This window comes from Megalobrama amblycephala, linkage group LG9 (assembly GCF_018812025.1).
Source record: "Megalobrama amblycephala isolate DHTTF-2021 linkage group LG9, ASM1881202v1, whole genome shotgun sequence".
Lineage (NCBI taxonomy): Eukaryota > Metazoa > Chordata > Actinopteri > Cypriniformes > Xenocyprididae > Megalobrama > Megalobrama amblycephala.
Genome location: NC_063052.1, coordinates 37,612,269 through 37,629,103, shown reverse-complemented (window position 1 = coordinate 37,629,103; position 16,835 = coordinate 37,612,269). Strand labels below are relative to the sequence as shown.

The 16,835-nt window shown below is 35.9% G+C and overlaps 2 protein-coding genes across 3 annotated transcripts in view; both read left to right on the top strand.

Moving 5' to 3' along the window:
* The window catches only part of LOC125276137 (E3 ubiquitin-protein ligase TRIM21-like), a 42,365-nt gene extending 33,220 nt beyond the window's left edge, over positions 1-9,145 (top strand). Inside the window, exons 5-6 of one of the 2 annotated variants that reach the window (XM_048203628.1) lie at positions 5,359-5,412; positions 8,440-9,145. In XM_048203628.1, the coding sequence (XP_048059585.1) occupies positions 5,359-5,412; positions 8,440-8,987 (602 nt within the window). In that variant the 3' untranslated portion in view covers positions 8,988-9,145. The remainder of the gene's footprint in view (positions 1-5,358; positions 5,413-8,439) is intronic. The other variant, XM_048203627.1, reaches the window with a different exon arrangement.
* A 500-nt stretch (positions 9,146-9,645) lies between these two features.
* smim13 (small integral membrane protein 13) lies at positions 9,646-15,654 on the top strand. The gene is made up of 3 exons (XM_048203726.1): positions 9,646-9,839; positions 10,451-10,540; positions 14,598-15,654. The coding sequence occupies exons 2-3, from the start codon at positions 10,465-10,467 to the stop codon at positions 14,786-14,788; spliced, it is 267 nt and encodes an 88-aa protein (XP_048059683.1). The 5' UTR covers positions 9,646-9,839; positions 10,451-10,464; the 3' UTR covers positions 14,789-15,654.
* Positions 15,655-16,835: the final 1,181 nt, after the last annotated feature.

Genomic DNA, 16,835 nt, shown 5'->3' with positions numbered 1-16,835 from the left:
CATCAACATCTAAGGTCCGTGTACGTTTTGATATTTCATTTCAAATTGGAAAACAAACTACGCAGAAACGAGAAAACGGTCGTTTCCCGTTTTTTTGTTTGTTAAAAAAAAACGGAAAAACGAGATTTTGACTCGATTTTCGTTTTTTCGGGTCATGGATAGAAAACGGAAACACGACTTCAAAACTCGTTTTCCACATGTGGGCGGTCATTACTAGTGATGTGTCGTTCTTGAACGATTCGTTCATTTTGAACGAATCTTTTATGTGACTCGGGAAGAACGAGTCGTCTCGGGGGGTGATTCGTTCAGTCGCGCATGTGCAATATTCTACAGGTTCTGTACTGCTAGAAGTAGTTCACCTGATGATTCAATTGATTAGTTCATTTCATGAGTCTTTCGGGTTTTGAGTCGTTCCTTAATCACGTGACAGACCCATACGCTACCAATGCATTCTGAGCCGGAAAGAGAATTGATTAGTTCTTTTTATGAGTCTTTCGGGTTTTTGAGTCGTTCCTTAATCACGTGACAGACCCATACACTAAGCCAATGCATTCTGAGCCGGAAAGAGAATTGATTAGTTCTCTTCATGAGTCTTTCGGGTTTTGAGTCGTTCCTTAATCACGTGACATACCCATACACTATGCTGTGTGACCCAAGCACATTATATTTATTAGTAAATAACGTTAACTCTCCAGTTTTGTTTGAGTTTGTGTTACAACTGTTAAAGCTGAAGTTATCATAACCTTGATGTTTTAAACTAACATTAATAATTCAAATTCAAAATGTTATTTGCTTTTAATTTATGTCATTATGTCCTTTTTGAGCAATCTTCTTATATTAGACCAATATGTCAAGTCTGCCTAGGAAAAGCAATTATTATAACAGCAAACTCAAAATTGGAGTAAAAATGAACAAACTAGGCTATAAATACTTTGTATTGTAGGCTTGGATTATTATATTATTATATAGCCTAGTGTTTATTTACAGATAGACAGTCAAAAAGATAAATTAATCAATATTTTATTTATAACAGGGCTTTATTTATAATAACACACCACAGATCCTCAAGAAACAGTAACAAAAACAGTGACAGAAATGTCAGAAATAGCGTATGGGTCTGTTACGTGATTAAGGAACGACTCAAAACCCGAAAGACTCATGAAGAGAACTAATCAATTCTCTTTCCGGCTCAGAATGCATTGGCTTAGTGTATGGGTCTGTCACGTGTTTAAGGAACGACTCAAAAACCCGAAAGACTCATGAAGAGAACTAATCAATTCTCTTTCCGGCTCAGAATGCATTGGCTTAGTGTATGGGTCTGTCACGTGTTTAAGGAACAACTCAAAAACCCGAAAGACTCATGAAATGAACTAATCAATTCTCTTTGCGGCTCGGACTGCATTGGTTTAGCATGGGACTGCCTGTCACGTCATTAAGGAATGACTTAAACCTGAAGACTTGTCAGACAAGAGGTGAGGTGAGCTTAATCAGCTTGTCATAAACTGAAGACCCAGGTAATGAATTAATCATTTCTGAATCTTATAGCATTGTAGTTTTGTATTGTTTGTAGTGGGATCAACGTTTGCATAAGTAGTAGATGTGTTGGGGAAGTAACACGTAACATTTTAATTACATTTTGCTAAAATGAACGAAATGAACGAAATGACTCGAAAAAAGATTCGTTCATTTTGTTGAACGAGACTCAAAAGTCCGAGTCAGTAAAATGATCCGAACTTCCCATCACTAGTCATTACACGCCCCTTTCAGCCGATTGGTCAATCAAATCTGAGCCAGTGACGTCATCTTCAGTTCGTTATCAAAATAATAGTCCTCTGCCGCTATATCAGTAGATGTCATAAATCGGCTTTCTTCTGTGCAACCTAACGCATATTTCACAGAAATATTTATTTCAGAAATGTTAATCAGCACACAGACTGTTGTAATGCTGTTTGTAGTTTAATATGCATAGTTGAAACTGCACTACCCACACAGAGGAGCGGATGAAAAGCACAGATTTAAAAAAAAAAAAACTACAGTTTTTATTTTATTCTATTTTGAATAAATAGAATAAATCACAATAAATAAGTAGTGTAAGCAATTTTGAAAAACGAACAATAGCTCATCTCTCTTTATTTATTTATTTTATATAGCCTAACATTGCCTGCTGAATATAGGCTAATGTTAATAACCCTTTGGTTAAAAGATTGGGAATATGTAAAGATCAAACATTAAAGAACAAAATTACAGCTACATCGCTATTTTAGTTATGACAAAAATAATATATAAATGTTAAGCCAAAACGAATTAATTTAAAGCTGAACTGAAACAGAAACCGCCGTTATACCTCTCTAATTTGACACAAATCCAAATGTTTCAATATTCACGATTTGGAGGCTAAACTATATTTATTATTATATTACACTTTTATTGTAGGCCTACACAGACTACTTAAAATGAGCAGTATAACTTTTTATATATTTGGTTGAATGTATGTTATTTTGACAGTTAACAGGCTGTGATGTCAAGTTACTAAAACTGATGTGTGTGCGTGAGGCGCCGACGCGTTCACTTGAATTTTCTTATAAAAGCGGAAACAACTTAAAATACTCAGACATTTATGGTCAAATATATGTAACACCATTCGAATTTGTGAATGGTTAAATAGGCCTATTATTTTTGTACACTCACAATAAAAACAAAACATTGCTCGTAAAATAGCCTAAACAAAGAAATTTTCTGCTGTCTCGGTTTCCTTTCTGTGAACTTCTCAAAAATGAACCGACACTCATATTGTCGCATTTTTTCCCCTTTCATTTTGGTAATATGTTAATTACTTAAGTGAAATATTTTTTTTTATTTATTCCTTTTATATAGGCCTAATAGAATCCTTTGTTCGCCGTTCACAGAAGCGCTGCAGGTGCGTGATGATGAAGAATCCTCATGTTCTGTTGTTTATTCTGCTATTTGTTCATAGGCTAAAACTAAACCCCTGGGATTTTTTTAATGATTCGCAGACATTTATCAAATTTCGTTTAATTCTAATTTAATATAATCTTGTCGGTTAATGAAACGATGATCGCATCAGTTGAAAGTCAGGGGGAAAAACAGAAATTATATTGACAAAGCAACAATAATTTTCGTTTAGTTTAAGTTTTTCAAAACATCCACAGAACTGCATACAGTAAATTTTCCCGCTGTTTAAGCCACGAATATTTACAAAACAAAATAATTACAAAGATGATAGAAGATAATAAAATAATTACAAAGATAATAAAAGTTCTATGTTTAATATACGAGAGTTTTTGTTTCGCTGTTGTCCACTAAAGCAATTGACGCAGAATCGCCAATAGCCGTTAAATCGAAATTGAAAGTAAAATGTTCAGAGCCATTTATAGCTAATTCATTCAAAAGCGAAGGAAAGACAGAAAAAGTGAGGATAGCAAGAAAACTGTGACATATAATAATGTTCACTGTGTTCATAAAAGTGTTTAATTTAAGAGATAAAATCTGTATGGCCATTTATAAGCTAAGGAAAACTAAAAAGCCCCCCGATGGTGATACCGTTATTAGGTGTTGCCACCTAGTGGATAGCCTATTTTCTAAGATGACTGCATAGTCTACTGCAAGGAATGCGTCTGCTAAATGATTGAATTTAAATGTATAAAATGTAAACAAAACATTAAAATAAGAAAAAAAATGAGTGCAGTAGCCACTGATCTATAATAGAGAATAGTCTATCATTATGTATAGCCTATTGATCGGTGGTAGTAGCCCAAAGGATGTCATGCGCTAGGTAACATGTAGAGGCATTTACATTTTACATTTTAAAAACACAATGACAGCTTAAAAACAGACTTAATTAAATTTACTGTAGGTTTTTTAAACTTTTTTTATCTGTGCAAACATATTTCTGTGAAATACGCGTTATTGCACAGAAGAAAGCCGATTTATGACATCTACTGATATAGCGGCAGAGGACTATTATTTTGTTGAACGAACTGAAGATGACGTCACTGGCTCAGATTTGATTGACCAATCGGCTGAAACGGGCGTGTAATGACCGCCCACATGTGGAAAACGAGTTTTGAAGTCGTGTTTCCGTTTTCTATCCGTGACCCGAAAAAAACGAAAATCGACTCAAAATCTCGTTTTCCCGTTTTTTTAACAAACGAAAAAACGGGAGACGACCGTTTTCTCGTTTCTGCGTATTTCATTTCAAATTAGAAAACAAACTATCAAAACGTACACGGACCATCTAACCATCAGCACCGGATCACACGTTCTCTTGACATTTATGCCATAACAGAGGCGCTTTATAAACACTCATCTATAGCAGCCGGAGATCTCTTGACACAATGAAACCAAGAACCCAATTAAAGCCAGCACTGACCTCAAAGATGGTAACGTCAAATGAATCTCAATAATTCATCAACATCTACACCTCTGTTAATTCTGTAAACTCTGTAATGTTTTGTAGAGTAGTTTGTTTATGTAAAAACTATGTAATCCAAATGGATGGAAAATTTGAATGTAATTAAAAAAAATTTGAGTGAACATATAATAATAGAGAGAAGTTTAGAAAATGTGTGTTTTACCTGCTTATTTTCGCTTCACGTCCACGATCAGCAGCAATCCTAACGGTCGAGTGACTCCAGTCAGCTCCGCTGCTCCGCCGTGTTCTTTGAAGAGACTGTATCCTTGCGCCGGGCGGGAATTCCTTCATTTCGATATTTAAACTCTACATTGTTGAAATGTCCGCGTATTTCAACAAAGAATGTATGATTATATTATATTATGAGATGATATTATGAAAAGAAATTCGTTACGAAACGAAACATTGAACGCAGCAGAACTACTTCGACAAGCGGAACAGTCAGAGTAGTGATTAAGACCAATAAAAAAACGGAAATGTTATGTTTCTTCACAGTTACATGTTTTTCCACATTATTTTACATCGGATATGTAAATTTACATTATATTTCTGTGATTTTACAGAATATTCAAAATACAGAAAAAAATCTGTAAGATATTAATCAACATTTTATGTAAAATTACACATTATTCTGTAAAAATACAGAACATTTCTTTTAAAAAACAGAAATTTAATGTAATACTAAAATACATGCAATTCCCTGTAAATTTTATAGTGGAAAATAAATTACAGCAAATATCAGTAAAACAACAGGCATTTCAGTGTATAATGACAAAACAGGAAAAATCTGTAAAAAAATACAGACCATTACCTGTAAATTTACATTTATTTTTAACAGTGCACGATTCTTTAAATATTACCTTAAAGCTTGTCTATAATTCCACATATAAATCATCAAAGATCTGATGATGTTTTATTGTTATTAGTCTCTACAGATCTGAAGAGGATGCAGCAGTATTGTCACGAAGGCGGGACTCAGAGTAAGATCCACATGCGAAGCTTTATTAAATGTTGAGCGTGGTCGTACAGGCATGGTCAAACGGGGCAAACAGGAACATCAGAGACAGGCAGGATCGTAGTCAGAGAACAGGCAGTGGTCAAAAGGCAGGCAGCTATCAATCACAGAACAGGAGAACCAGACAGGGATCAGAAACAGGAACCAGAACAGACAGGATAAACAGGACAAACGCTTGGAAATGTTACACTGGGAAAACAAGACCTAGCAGTGAGGTGATGTGTGTAAGAGTCTTTTATAGTCCTGGTAATGAGCTGCAGCTGGGTGTGGTGATTAGTGATTAGTGTGAAGTGTGTGCAGGTGAGTGGCAGAGAGGATGATGGGAGATGTAGTCCTGGAACTGACAGGAATAGACAGTGATCATGACAAGTATGAAGGTACAGTGTGTGTCTGAACTACACTAGATTACATTCATATAAGGGAGCGCAGGGCACAACCTAACGCTTTTTGACTTTCTCAGTTTGTGTAAATCTACTTAGGGTTCAGGGAATTTCTTTTGTTCCACATTCATTTCACACATGTCTGGTACAAATATGTGGCTTTGTTTTATCAATACAGTGTATACCAGGGATGGACAACTCCGGTCCTGGAGGGCCAGTGTCCAGCAGAGTTTAGCTCCAACCCTAATCAAACACACCTGAACCAGCTAATCAAGGTCTTTAGGATTAGTACACAGCAAAAACTGCAGTGTTAAATTAACTCTCCTGGGAGTACATGTGAGACCATACTCAAGAGTGTTAAAGTGTTAAAATAAGAGTGTTAAAAGAACACTGAAAAGTGTTAAAGTTAATAAGATAATTAAGTGATTAATTGAGTAATGATTGACCATTATTGAAGACACCTGATGATAACAAGCAGAATCACCAAAGGAGAAAATCACAATTTTAAGCCACCATCGTGGAGATGAGGGTTTGCTTTAGTTGGGCTCTTGTCCCTTGACTTTTTAAAATAAAATTTTGTTTGGGCTGTTTTAACTGAGTTATAACATCCAGACAAACAAAGAGAAAAAATGATCAGGTGTTGGTTATGTTTTCACATAATCATTATTTGATTTGAATCACTGAACTCATTTAGAGCCCAATCTCTGAGTTAGATTTACATTATTGATTACAGCAGAACTGTGATTCTACAGCACAAGATCAGCTTTATCAATATAATCTGAAGGATTTCACAAACAGTTGTTCTGAGCAAAAAAAAAAAATCCTTCTCTTAGGCACACACAGACATCAAGAATCAGCCTGTGAATCTCAACAGTGGTGAGAATAATAAACCATGTTGCAGTGCATTCTGGGAGCCACCAATCAAAATTCATCCATGGCTCCCATCATGCATTGCTGCATGAATAAATTATGAGCTGAATTGTCTTACTAATTTCCTTTATTCTCATATTTTATTTTGTTCCGTTTATGTGACTTTTTAGTAGCTTGTTTTCTAATGTTCAGAGTTGATCTGTTGATCAGAATATGTTGCTTGTCACCATTGTTGAGAATCATACGCTGATTCTTGATGTCTGTGTGCGAGTAAAACTCACAGGAGCCCAAAATATGTAAATGGTGTGTTATAAATCGCTTGATGTTCTGATTAAATTCTATTATTCTCTTGCTGTAGAATCATAACAATAAAACAGAATTAATAACATAGCACCCGTATAAACCTCCCACATAATATCAATGAGTTAAGCCAATATATGATGATTATATTCTTATCATCAATCAGCATCTGATTATATTTTCTCTCGCTGTTCTCGCCATAACAAACAGACACAGCTGTCAAGAGAAAAACTAATGTTAAAAAGTCAAGAGCCTGACTAAAGCACACACTGATCGCCACAATGGTAACATCAAATCAAACTATTACTTTCAAATAAGTAATCAACATCTAAGCCTCTTCTTAATAATTCTTAATATGAACTTCTGTAGATGTCTGACAGAAATAAAGTCAGTCTGGTTAGTAATAAGTGAAGCTAATGTTGTTTGTGGAGTTGTTTAATCAGATCTTGAGAGATGTAATGTATTTTATCTTCAGTTGATTTCATCCAAGGCTGTGGCTGGAAGTAGTTCTTGTGTTTCTCTTTCCTTCAGTGATTATGCTTGTTAACAGCAGATGTTCTTCACTAATACAAAATCATTATTCAATCACTTAATTATCTCATTACCTCCAACACTGATTAAGTGTTACATTAAACAGCCTGTAGTGTGCACACTAAGCAGTGTTCATTTCATCTGGGCAAATCCATGTGGGGCCTACATGGAAACTGGGTGCAAAACTGGCTGGGTCCCAGTTAGATAGCCCAGGTCAAACCCATTTGGGCCCCACATGGCTCTGCTGGCTGGGAAATAGACGAGCCAGAACAAATGCTGAACATTTCTTAAAATAATATTTTCTGGGATGTTCAGGTTCTTACTCTCAGTCTTTATTCACCTTTTTTCCCATAGTTTATCAACAGAAATTCATAAAAGTTAATTATGCCAGTTATATGGTAACTGTATAGAATAGAATATTTCTAATAGTGGGGCACATTGTAATGCAGTGTTACAACGAACCCTATCTAAGCAACTGGACTTTAAACCTGGTTAGTGTCTTCTGATAGTTAGTGAACAACAGATTGGAGATTAAAATATTATATTTGTCTAATTTTAAATAAACACAAAAAATATAGATAAAAAATTAGCTTAAGTAAGAAATTGACTTTTGCTATTGTTATATAAATGTTCAGTGATATCTTCCAAAGATTTTTGAATTTTAGTGTAATTTTTTCTGTATATATTGTTGACATGGCAACTAGTAATATGCTAAGTTTCTTCACACTAGCTTGTGTGGAAGTATTTAAACCACGTGTGTTACAACTAACCCCGTGTTAGTTTCTGCCCCGCGCTCCCCTACTCACAGCTTCATTACTGACCTACAGGATGATTAAACACTGATTAAATATTAAAAAAATCATCACAGAATGTCTGTATTAAGTTGTGATTCATATTCTCTGTTTTCTCAGTGGATGTGACTCTGGATCCTGATACAGCTAATCCATATCTCATCCTGTCTGATGATGGAAAACAAGTGAGACATGGAGACATTAGACAGAAACTCCCAGACAAACCAGAGAGATTTGATTCATGTCTCTGTGTCCTGGGAAAGGAGGGATTCTCCTCAGGGAGATTTTATTTTGAGGTGCAGGTGAAGGTAAAGACTAAATGGGAATTAGGAGTGGCCAGAGAATACATTAACAGGAAGGGAGAGATCACACTGAGACCCTGTAATGGATACTGGACTGTGCGGCTGAAGAATGGGAATAATTATTGGGCCGGTGCTGGTCCCTCTGTCTCTCTGTCTCTGAGAGTGAAGCCGCAGCGGGTCGGTGTGTTTGTGGATTATGAGGAGGGTCTGGTCTCCTTTTATGATGTGGAGTCCAGCTCTCATATCTACTCTTTCACTGGTCAGTCTTTCACTGGGAAACTCTATCCATTTTTTGGCCCATGTAATAATGATGGAGGTAAAAACTCAACTCCACTGATCATCACACCTGTCAAATACAATAAATGAATTTATACCCCAATATAAAATACTTGATAAAAAATAATGCTAATTAATGTTTAAAAACATCAAAGATATATGTGTTCTTACTCAGAGGAAGATAATCATTTGTTTTTAGCTGCTTACATCAAAGTGATACAGCATCTGAATAAAGACATTGTTTGTTTGTGTTTATTATTATAGATTAATTGTTGTTTCTGTTTTATTGTGTCCAATATTAACCTGATTACCTCACCATGTGTAACAGATATTTTGAGAGTGATTCTTACATTCTATACATTTATAAATACGAATGGGCCTAATTTACTGATTATTAGTGAATTATTCGAGGACCCATTGTGGGAATGAATGAAAAACAAATCAAGAAAGTTGAAAAAAAAAAAAATCTTAAAAATTTAATAAAGATTAGAGAAGAATTAAAAGCCCAAACACCATTAAATTATTGATTTAAAAATTATTGAATTATTATTTTAATTAAAAATCCAAACACTATTGTAGCTACCCACCATTTCCAAAATTTCTATTGCACGGTAACATTTTAAAAAATGATTAATAAAGAACAGAATAGCTTAGTCAAGTGAGATGAGTTATAAAGACTAATGTAGTTTATTTCATTATTTTTCCACGGTGAAAACGACAATTCCCACAATGCCGCGAGGCGGAACGGCAGGCGTGAGCACTTCCGGGTCATCTCAGATTGAGAGTGTTGTTGACTCGAGCTCGGTGTTTCTCGTTCTTCTATTTTCTCTGTAAATGTCGCAATGATGTAGATAAGGAGAATATTTGAGCCCCTCCATGACACGCGCTACCGGCCTCCGTCCCCGCGGGATTCGGCGTGAAGACTGTGAGGAGTGAACGACTGTAAGTTTGATCATAAATCTGATCATCATAAACATAAACACTTTCATCTGCATGACTCAGATCAGCATTGGACCTCTAGTGTGTCAGTGACGACACTTTATACTGATATCACACATGCAGAATCAGATTCATCACATGATATGATATGATAAAGCTACACTGTTCATGATCAGTTTCAGTTCAATGTTTCATATTTTCATCGCTGAACTATTGTCAAAGTGTGCCTGAAACACAGTGATACGATGATATATTGTTGCTTTGTGTAATGTGACGGATGATTAAGTGTCATTTTTTATTATTTAAATGGTTTGTTGTTTTATTGCTGTGGTATTATCAGACATGGTGTGTTGATCTCGATTTTAGACATGAAACATGAAATCTATCTAACATTATAATATGTTGCAGCTTCTGCAAAAGGCAAGTAAACTGAGCAGAACTGTGTGATCCTTTATGATTATGCATATCATATGATATCTGAAATCAGAAGTATAATATCAGACACAGTTGATGTGTTTCTGCAGGGCGTCACAGCTGTAGTGTTGAACTGAGAACATGATGATCTTATAGAGCTCATACAGATGTGAAGGAGTTTTTCTCTGTTTTTCTTCTAGGAAAGGAGGGGAGGATGTGGCAGAGTGTTGGTTTGACGGTGTTGGTGATCGTGGCCACGCTGATATGTGTCCTCCTCTTCATGCTCTTCGGTGAGTGACCCACAAACCCCTGAGAAACACACACACACACACACACACACACACACACACACACTTGCAGTGACATTCAGACATTTTTAAGTGAGACTTGATTGTCCAAATACTTTAATTTTCTTAAACTGGAGATTTGAGGAACTGCATGATTTTGTGAAGTCTACTGCAGTGATTGACATCTAATGGTCATGAAGCTTGTCTCATTTCTGAGAAAGAGTCACACCTTCAGTTGCAGGATTTTCTCTACAGTGATTTATGAGCATGAGTGAGAATGTGGTCGGTACAGTCAATGCAAAAATAGAGCAGGTTTTCTGACTGTCAGCAGGTTTGATTACGACACGGACGTCTCATTTCTGCAGCTCGCTGTGAGTCGAGTGTTGACTTTAGTCGAGGTCTCTCTCACTGACCCACAGCAGCTGGAAAGAGGTTTTCTGTACTGTAGAGTCCTGTCTGCTCTTATATCAGTGTCCAGTGTGTGATTTGAGGAGCTGTGCAGATCTGTGTCATCATGTCAAACGCCTGCTTGAACCAGATCTATGTAGGTCACTGAACTGAACCTGCTGCTCTTCTGTGTGTTACTAGTTATGAGGAAGAGTGTGTGTCTGTGTTAACTAAAGTGTCACAATCTGTTGGAATAAAGTCACACATTATACCAAGAGTGAGCCCGGGTCATATTTTACCAAAGATTTGAATGAAAAAAAAAATTATATTTTGCATAAGAATTTTTTTTTGGCAAGGCATTACAGTAAGGTCTAATTTGTTAATTAACATCAAGTAATGAATTAGGAGAGCACTGTATCTATCTGTCTGTCTGTTGATTCATATTTTACTTATTTCATATTTTACCCCAAAATTAAAAATAGAAAAGAGAATTTTATTTTGTCTACTGAACTTAATATTAAGATTTTATTGACTTTATTTTCATGACATTTTCCCCCTAGATTCTTCTATATATTTTACTTTTCTTTATTATCATGATTCTTATTTGATCAGTATATTGCATATTTTATGTTTTACTTAAAAAAAAAATCCTAATTTTTTTTAGACTTAATGATTTGAATTTTTTTCATTATGGCAATGAGAAATATACACATTACATGGGTGAAAATGCAAAACAAATCTTATTGGTCTTAATTAAAACAGGAAAAATTCTTGAGATTAACTGCTGTTAAAACTTAAAGGGATAGTTCACCCAAAAATTTAAATCTTGTCATTAATTGACCCTTCGCAAAGACCCGCCCTTAGAACCTTAGTTACTGTTGCTCTGTCGTGCTGTCACGCCACACAGAGTGAGAAAATACATCTCGGAGCAAAGAGGACACTGACAACATGTCGACAGACAAGACAGAGCAGGTTACTTATGATATTAAACAATGTCCCAGCTTTCAAACTGTAATTTTTTTTTTTTTTAAGAAATTCGAACAATAAAAATGTTTTGTGGCTCTTTAATGTGTCGTGACAGATTTCTGTAGCGCCTCAGATCAAGCGGCTCGTGAACCGATCATCTCTTCTTACTACTTAATTTATAGCAGCAAATAAACATGAATGAACATCAGAAGGTATGTTGTTTTAGCCGCAAAAAGACTTCAGTACACACCATTTTTCAAGTTCAAGTCCACCGAGGTTAATCCTGACTGCTTTGTCGGACAAAATGGAGGATGCGGTATTATGATTGGTTGGATCGCTTGTCAATCAAACTCCCGGCGAAGTGTCAATTACTCAACCTCATGTCGTTCTACACCCGTAAGACCTTTGTTCATCTTCAAACACAAATTAAGATATTTTTGATGAAATCTGATGGCTCAGTGAGGCCTCCATTGACAGCAAGATAATTAACACTTTCAATGCCCAGAAAGCTACTAAAGACATATTTAAAATGGTTCATGTGACTACAGTGGTTCAATCTTAAAGGATTAGTTCACTTTTAAATAAACTTTTCCTGTAATTTACTCACCCCCATGATCCAAGATGTTCATGTCTTTCTTTCTTCAGTCGAAAAGAAATTAAAGTTTTTGATGAAAACATTCCAGGATTATTCTCCTTATAGTAGACTTCAATGGGCACCAAACAGTTGAAGGTCATAATTAGTTTCACTGCAGCTTCAAATTGTTCTACACGATCCCAGATGAGAAATAAGGGTCTTATGAAGCTTCGAGAGAAACCATCACTCATTTTCTGAAGTTTTAACCAGAAATGTTCATCTTGAACTAGCTCTCTTCTTCTTCTTCTCCTCTATTAGAATTCCAGCAGTGTAGACGCTGCTAAGCGTAATACTGCCCTCCACAGGTCAAAGTTTGAACTAATTGTTATATACTATTGAACTAGCATATTGCAATAAAAATTAGTTAAAACTTTGACCTGTGGAGGGCAGTAATCGCTTAGCAGCGTCTACACTGCTGGATTCTAATAGAGGAGAAGAAGAAGAGAGCTAGTTCAAGATGAGCATTTCTGGTTAAAACTTTCAATTCTTTTCAGAAAATGAGTGAAGGTTTCACTAGATAAGACCCTTATTTCTTATCTGGGATCATGTTGAACAATTTGAAGCTGCATTTAAAACTAATTATGACCTTCAACTGTTTGGTGCCCATTGAAGTCTACTATAAGGAGAATAATCCTGGAATGTTTTCATCAAAAACTTTAATTTCTTTTCGACTGAAGAAAGAAGGACATGGACATCTTGGATGACATGGGGGTGAGTAAATTATCAGGAAAAGTTTATTTAAAAGTGAACTAATCCTTTAATGTTATGAAGCAACGAGAATACTTTTTGTGTGCCAAAAAAACAAAATAACGACTTTATTCAACAATATCTAGTGATGGGTGATTTCAAAACACTAAAGCTTCGAAGCTTTACGAATCATTTGTTTCGAATCAGTGGTTTAGATCACGTATCAAACTGCCAAAGTCACGTGAACCATTGAAATTTTGAAACACTGCAAAGCTTCATGAAGCAGTGTTTTGAAATCGCCCATAATAAATAGTCGTTTTTTGTCGTTGTTTTTTTTTGGGCATACAACGTCTTTATTTATGAAGGGCGATTTCAAAACACTGCTTCATGAAGCTTTGAAGCTTTATGAATCTTTTGTTTCGAATCAGTGGTTCAGAGCATGTTAAAAAAACTGCCAAAACCACGTGATTTCAGTAAAGGAGGCTTTGTTATATCATAAGTGTTTCGAAATTTCAATAGTTCACGTGACTTTGGCAGTTTGATACGTGATCCGAACCACTGATTCGAAACAAAAGATTTGTAAAGCTTCGAAGCTTCATGAAGCAGTGTTTTGAAATCGCCCATCAGTAGATATTGTTGAATAAAGTCTTTTATGTAGTTTTTTTGACAAAGAAAACGTGTTCTCGTTGTTTTATGATATTAAGGTTGAACCACTGTAGTCACATGAACTGTTTTAAATATAACTTTAGAAGCTTTCTGGGCGTCTGAAAGTGTTAATTATCTTGCTGTCAATGGAGGCCTCACTGAGCCATCAGATTTCATCAAAAATATCTTAATTTGTGTTTGAAGATGAACAAAGGTCTTACGGGTGTAGAACGACATGAGGTTGAGTAATTGACCCTTCGCCGGGAGTTTGATTGACAAGCGATCCAACCAATCATAACGCTGAATCCTCCATTTTTTTGTCCGACAAAGCAGTCAGGATTAACCTCGGTGGACTTGAACTTGAAAAATGGTGTGTAACGAAATGAGGGTGAGTAATAAATGACATAATTTTCAGTTTTGGGTGAACTAACCCTTTAAAGACCCGGTTTCACAGACATGGCTCAGATTAAGCCAGGATTAAGCCTTAGTTCAATTAGGACATTTAAGTTCCACATATATTCCACATTAAATCCACATATAAATTCACAACTACCAGCTGAATCTGTGCTTTATTATACAGTTGACGCAAATGCTTTAGTGTGAAGTGGAATACATTTTTTTTTTTTTCATATTCGTGAAGATAAATGCAAAAGCATATAATATCTCTCATAGTTCCAGAGTAAACCTGACAGCCAAACGTGCTGTATCACATTGACAGTGTGTTGTTGTCTTTGTTTGCAGGGTGGTATGTGGTGTGGCAGCTCTTCCTGTCTAAGTTTAAGTTCCTGCGGGAGTTGGTGGGTGACACCGGTTCCCCGCAGGCCGAAACCGAGCCCTCCGAGTCCGAGAGCGAACGCAGCTCGCCCCCGACACCCCGCCACCGACCCAAGAGCGCTCGCCAAAGGATCGTCCCTCCTGACAGCACTACATAGAGCCTGAACCGACATCTCCTCCACTTCACCCTCAGAACCGTGAGGTTATTTCCTGTCACATCTGTAACGGACCTGCATCAGTTACTGTGATCTCCTTCACATCCACTCAGCCATCATGGTTACACGCGTTCTCCTCGTCGGCTCGGACACGTCATGTTTTTTTTTTTTGTGTGCATCGGCTCGACCACACGTTCATGTCCCAACTAACACGCTGCTACCCTCGGCTCCGGCTGCACGGATGTGTAAATATATTTGCGTGAGAGCGTATCGGTATGTGTTTGTTACTGTTTACCTGTTCTGTTATTACTCAAGCTCACAAAAACATACTGACGATCAAACATCCAGTGTCTCCGTGAGCTAACAGCACTACTATTCACACTGACATCCCACTGGCTCCGACATCTGTCCAACACGTGCAATGAAATCTTCTTTATGTTTCTTTGGGGTTGAAATGTTATAAAGAAAACAAACATTTTGACAGGACTGCACACCCAAACGATGAAATTTAGAATGATGTTGTTGTAAAATTTCCTTTGCTCCCGACAGCATAGTGCTTTGAGACGGCCGTCATCGGTCGCTCCGCCCCGCTCTTGTGCCTCTGGCTTGGGCTGAAGTCATCCTGTTTGAGTGGATGATCTCGATATGCCTGTAATTCCCTGCTTTATAAAAGCGTTAGAGCTAAAGATGCCGCACTGACCCCAGGTCAGCCTGACCCTGCCCGTGTGTGAAACTGTGTGCAGGTCGACTTCTAATGAAATGCCGTTATCACCAATGTAGACGGTCACGTGTTTTGTTACATGTTTTTTTTTGTCCCTTTTATGACAGTAGATTTTTCCCCTTCATAATAAATATATTTCATAAAACAATTAAGTTGTTAATGTGAATTATTTATACTTTAATGCATATTTTATTTATTACTTTAAAAAAATAATTCTGACACTCAGCTATTGTTTTATACTTAAATAATCAGCACTTGCTGATAAAACACCTGATTTTGATTTATAATCATTTTGGTAGCCATATTATTTGACAGAACAATTTTCTGCACTACTGAATTTGTCCACAAGATGGCAGTAAAATTCGACTAAAATACTACAGCGGAGTTTGAAGGTCAAACACTCAAAAAAGCACCAAGATTAGGCATTTAAATTGACTGCTTTAATCTGTCTTTTAGAGAGAGAGAAAAAAAATAGAATGATCCTATTTTAAATATTGCGTTTATTAAAATAGATTTGGTGTATTAACACGATTAATTATAGTATTGATTGGGCCTACTTTTTAATGTCAATTAATAATGGTTATAATTTTACGTCTCATGAATTATCAGTAACAAATACAAAATCATCTTTTATGGACTTGAATCAGTAAATGTAAGCATGAAAAGTTCTGCTGAAGTGATTCTGCTGCACTACTAAAAATGTCCACAGGGTGGCAGTAAAATGCGAATAAATTAATACAGCAAAGGCAGAAGGTGTGAACAAGTTTGCTTTCAACTACTTAAAAAAATAAATTGGATAATTCTAGAAATATAAATTGACTGGCTTTAATCAGACTTTTGCAGAGAGAAAAAACAGAGTGACTATATTAACTGTTGCATCATATTTAAGTAGATTTGTAGTATTAAACCTTATTAATTATTATAGTATTAACAGAGTACCATTATTAAGAGTAGAATGTCAATTAATAATGGTAATAATTTTACGTGTGAATGAATTATTATTTACAAAAGCACTCTTTGCAGTGCTTAAATCAGTAAATGTAAACGTAAATTTCCGCTGAACTGATTTTGCTGCACTACTACAAAATGTCCACAGGGTGGCAGTAAAATGCGAATAAAATAATACAGCAAATCTTGAAATTTATTTTCAAACACCGGAAAAAAAAATGCAGTTTGCTTCAAGATTATAATTTTAAATGGATTTGCTTCAATAATACTTTTAGAAAAAAAAAAATAAATAAATAAAATGACTGTATATTAATTACTGCATAGCTGTTATCATATTAAAGTAGGTTTGCGGTATTAAACCTATTAATTATAGTATTAATA

Excerpts from the sequence above, each read along its gene's own strand:
- smim13 (XM_048203726.1), top strand. The coding sequence starts at position 10,465 with ATGTGGCAGAGTGTTGGTTTGACGGTGTTGGTGATCGTGGCCACGCTG. Across the intron at positions 10,541-14,597 it reads CCTCCTCTTCATGCTCTTCG|GGTGGTATGTGGTGTGGCAG; the intron begins GTGAGTGACCCA and ends CTTTGTTTGCAG.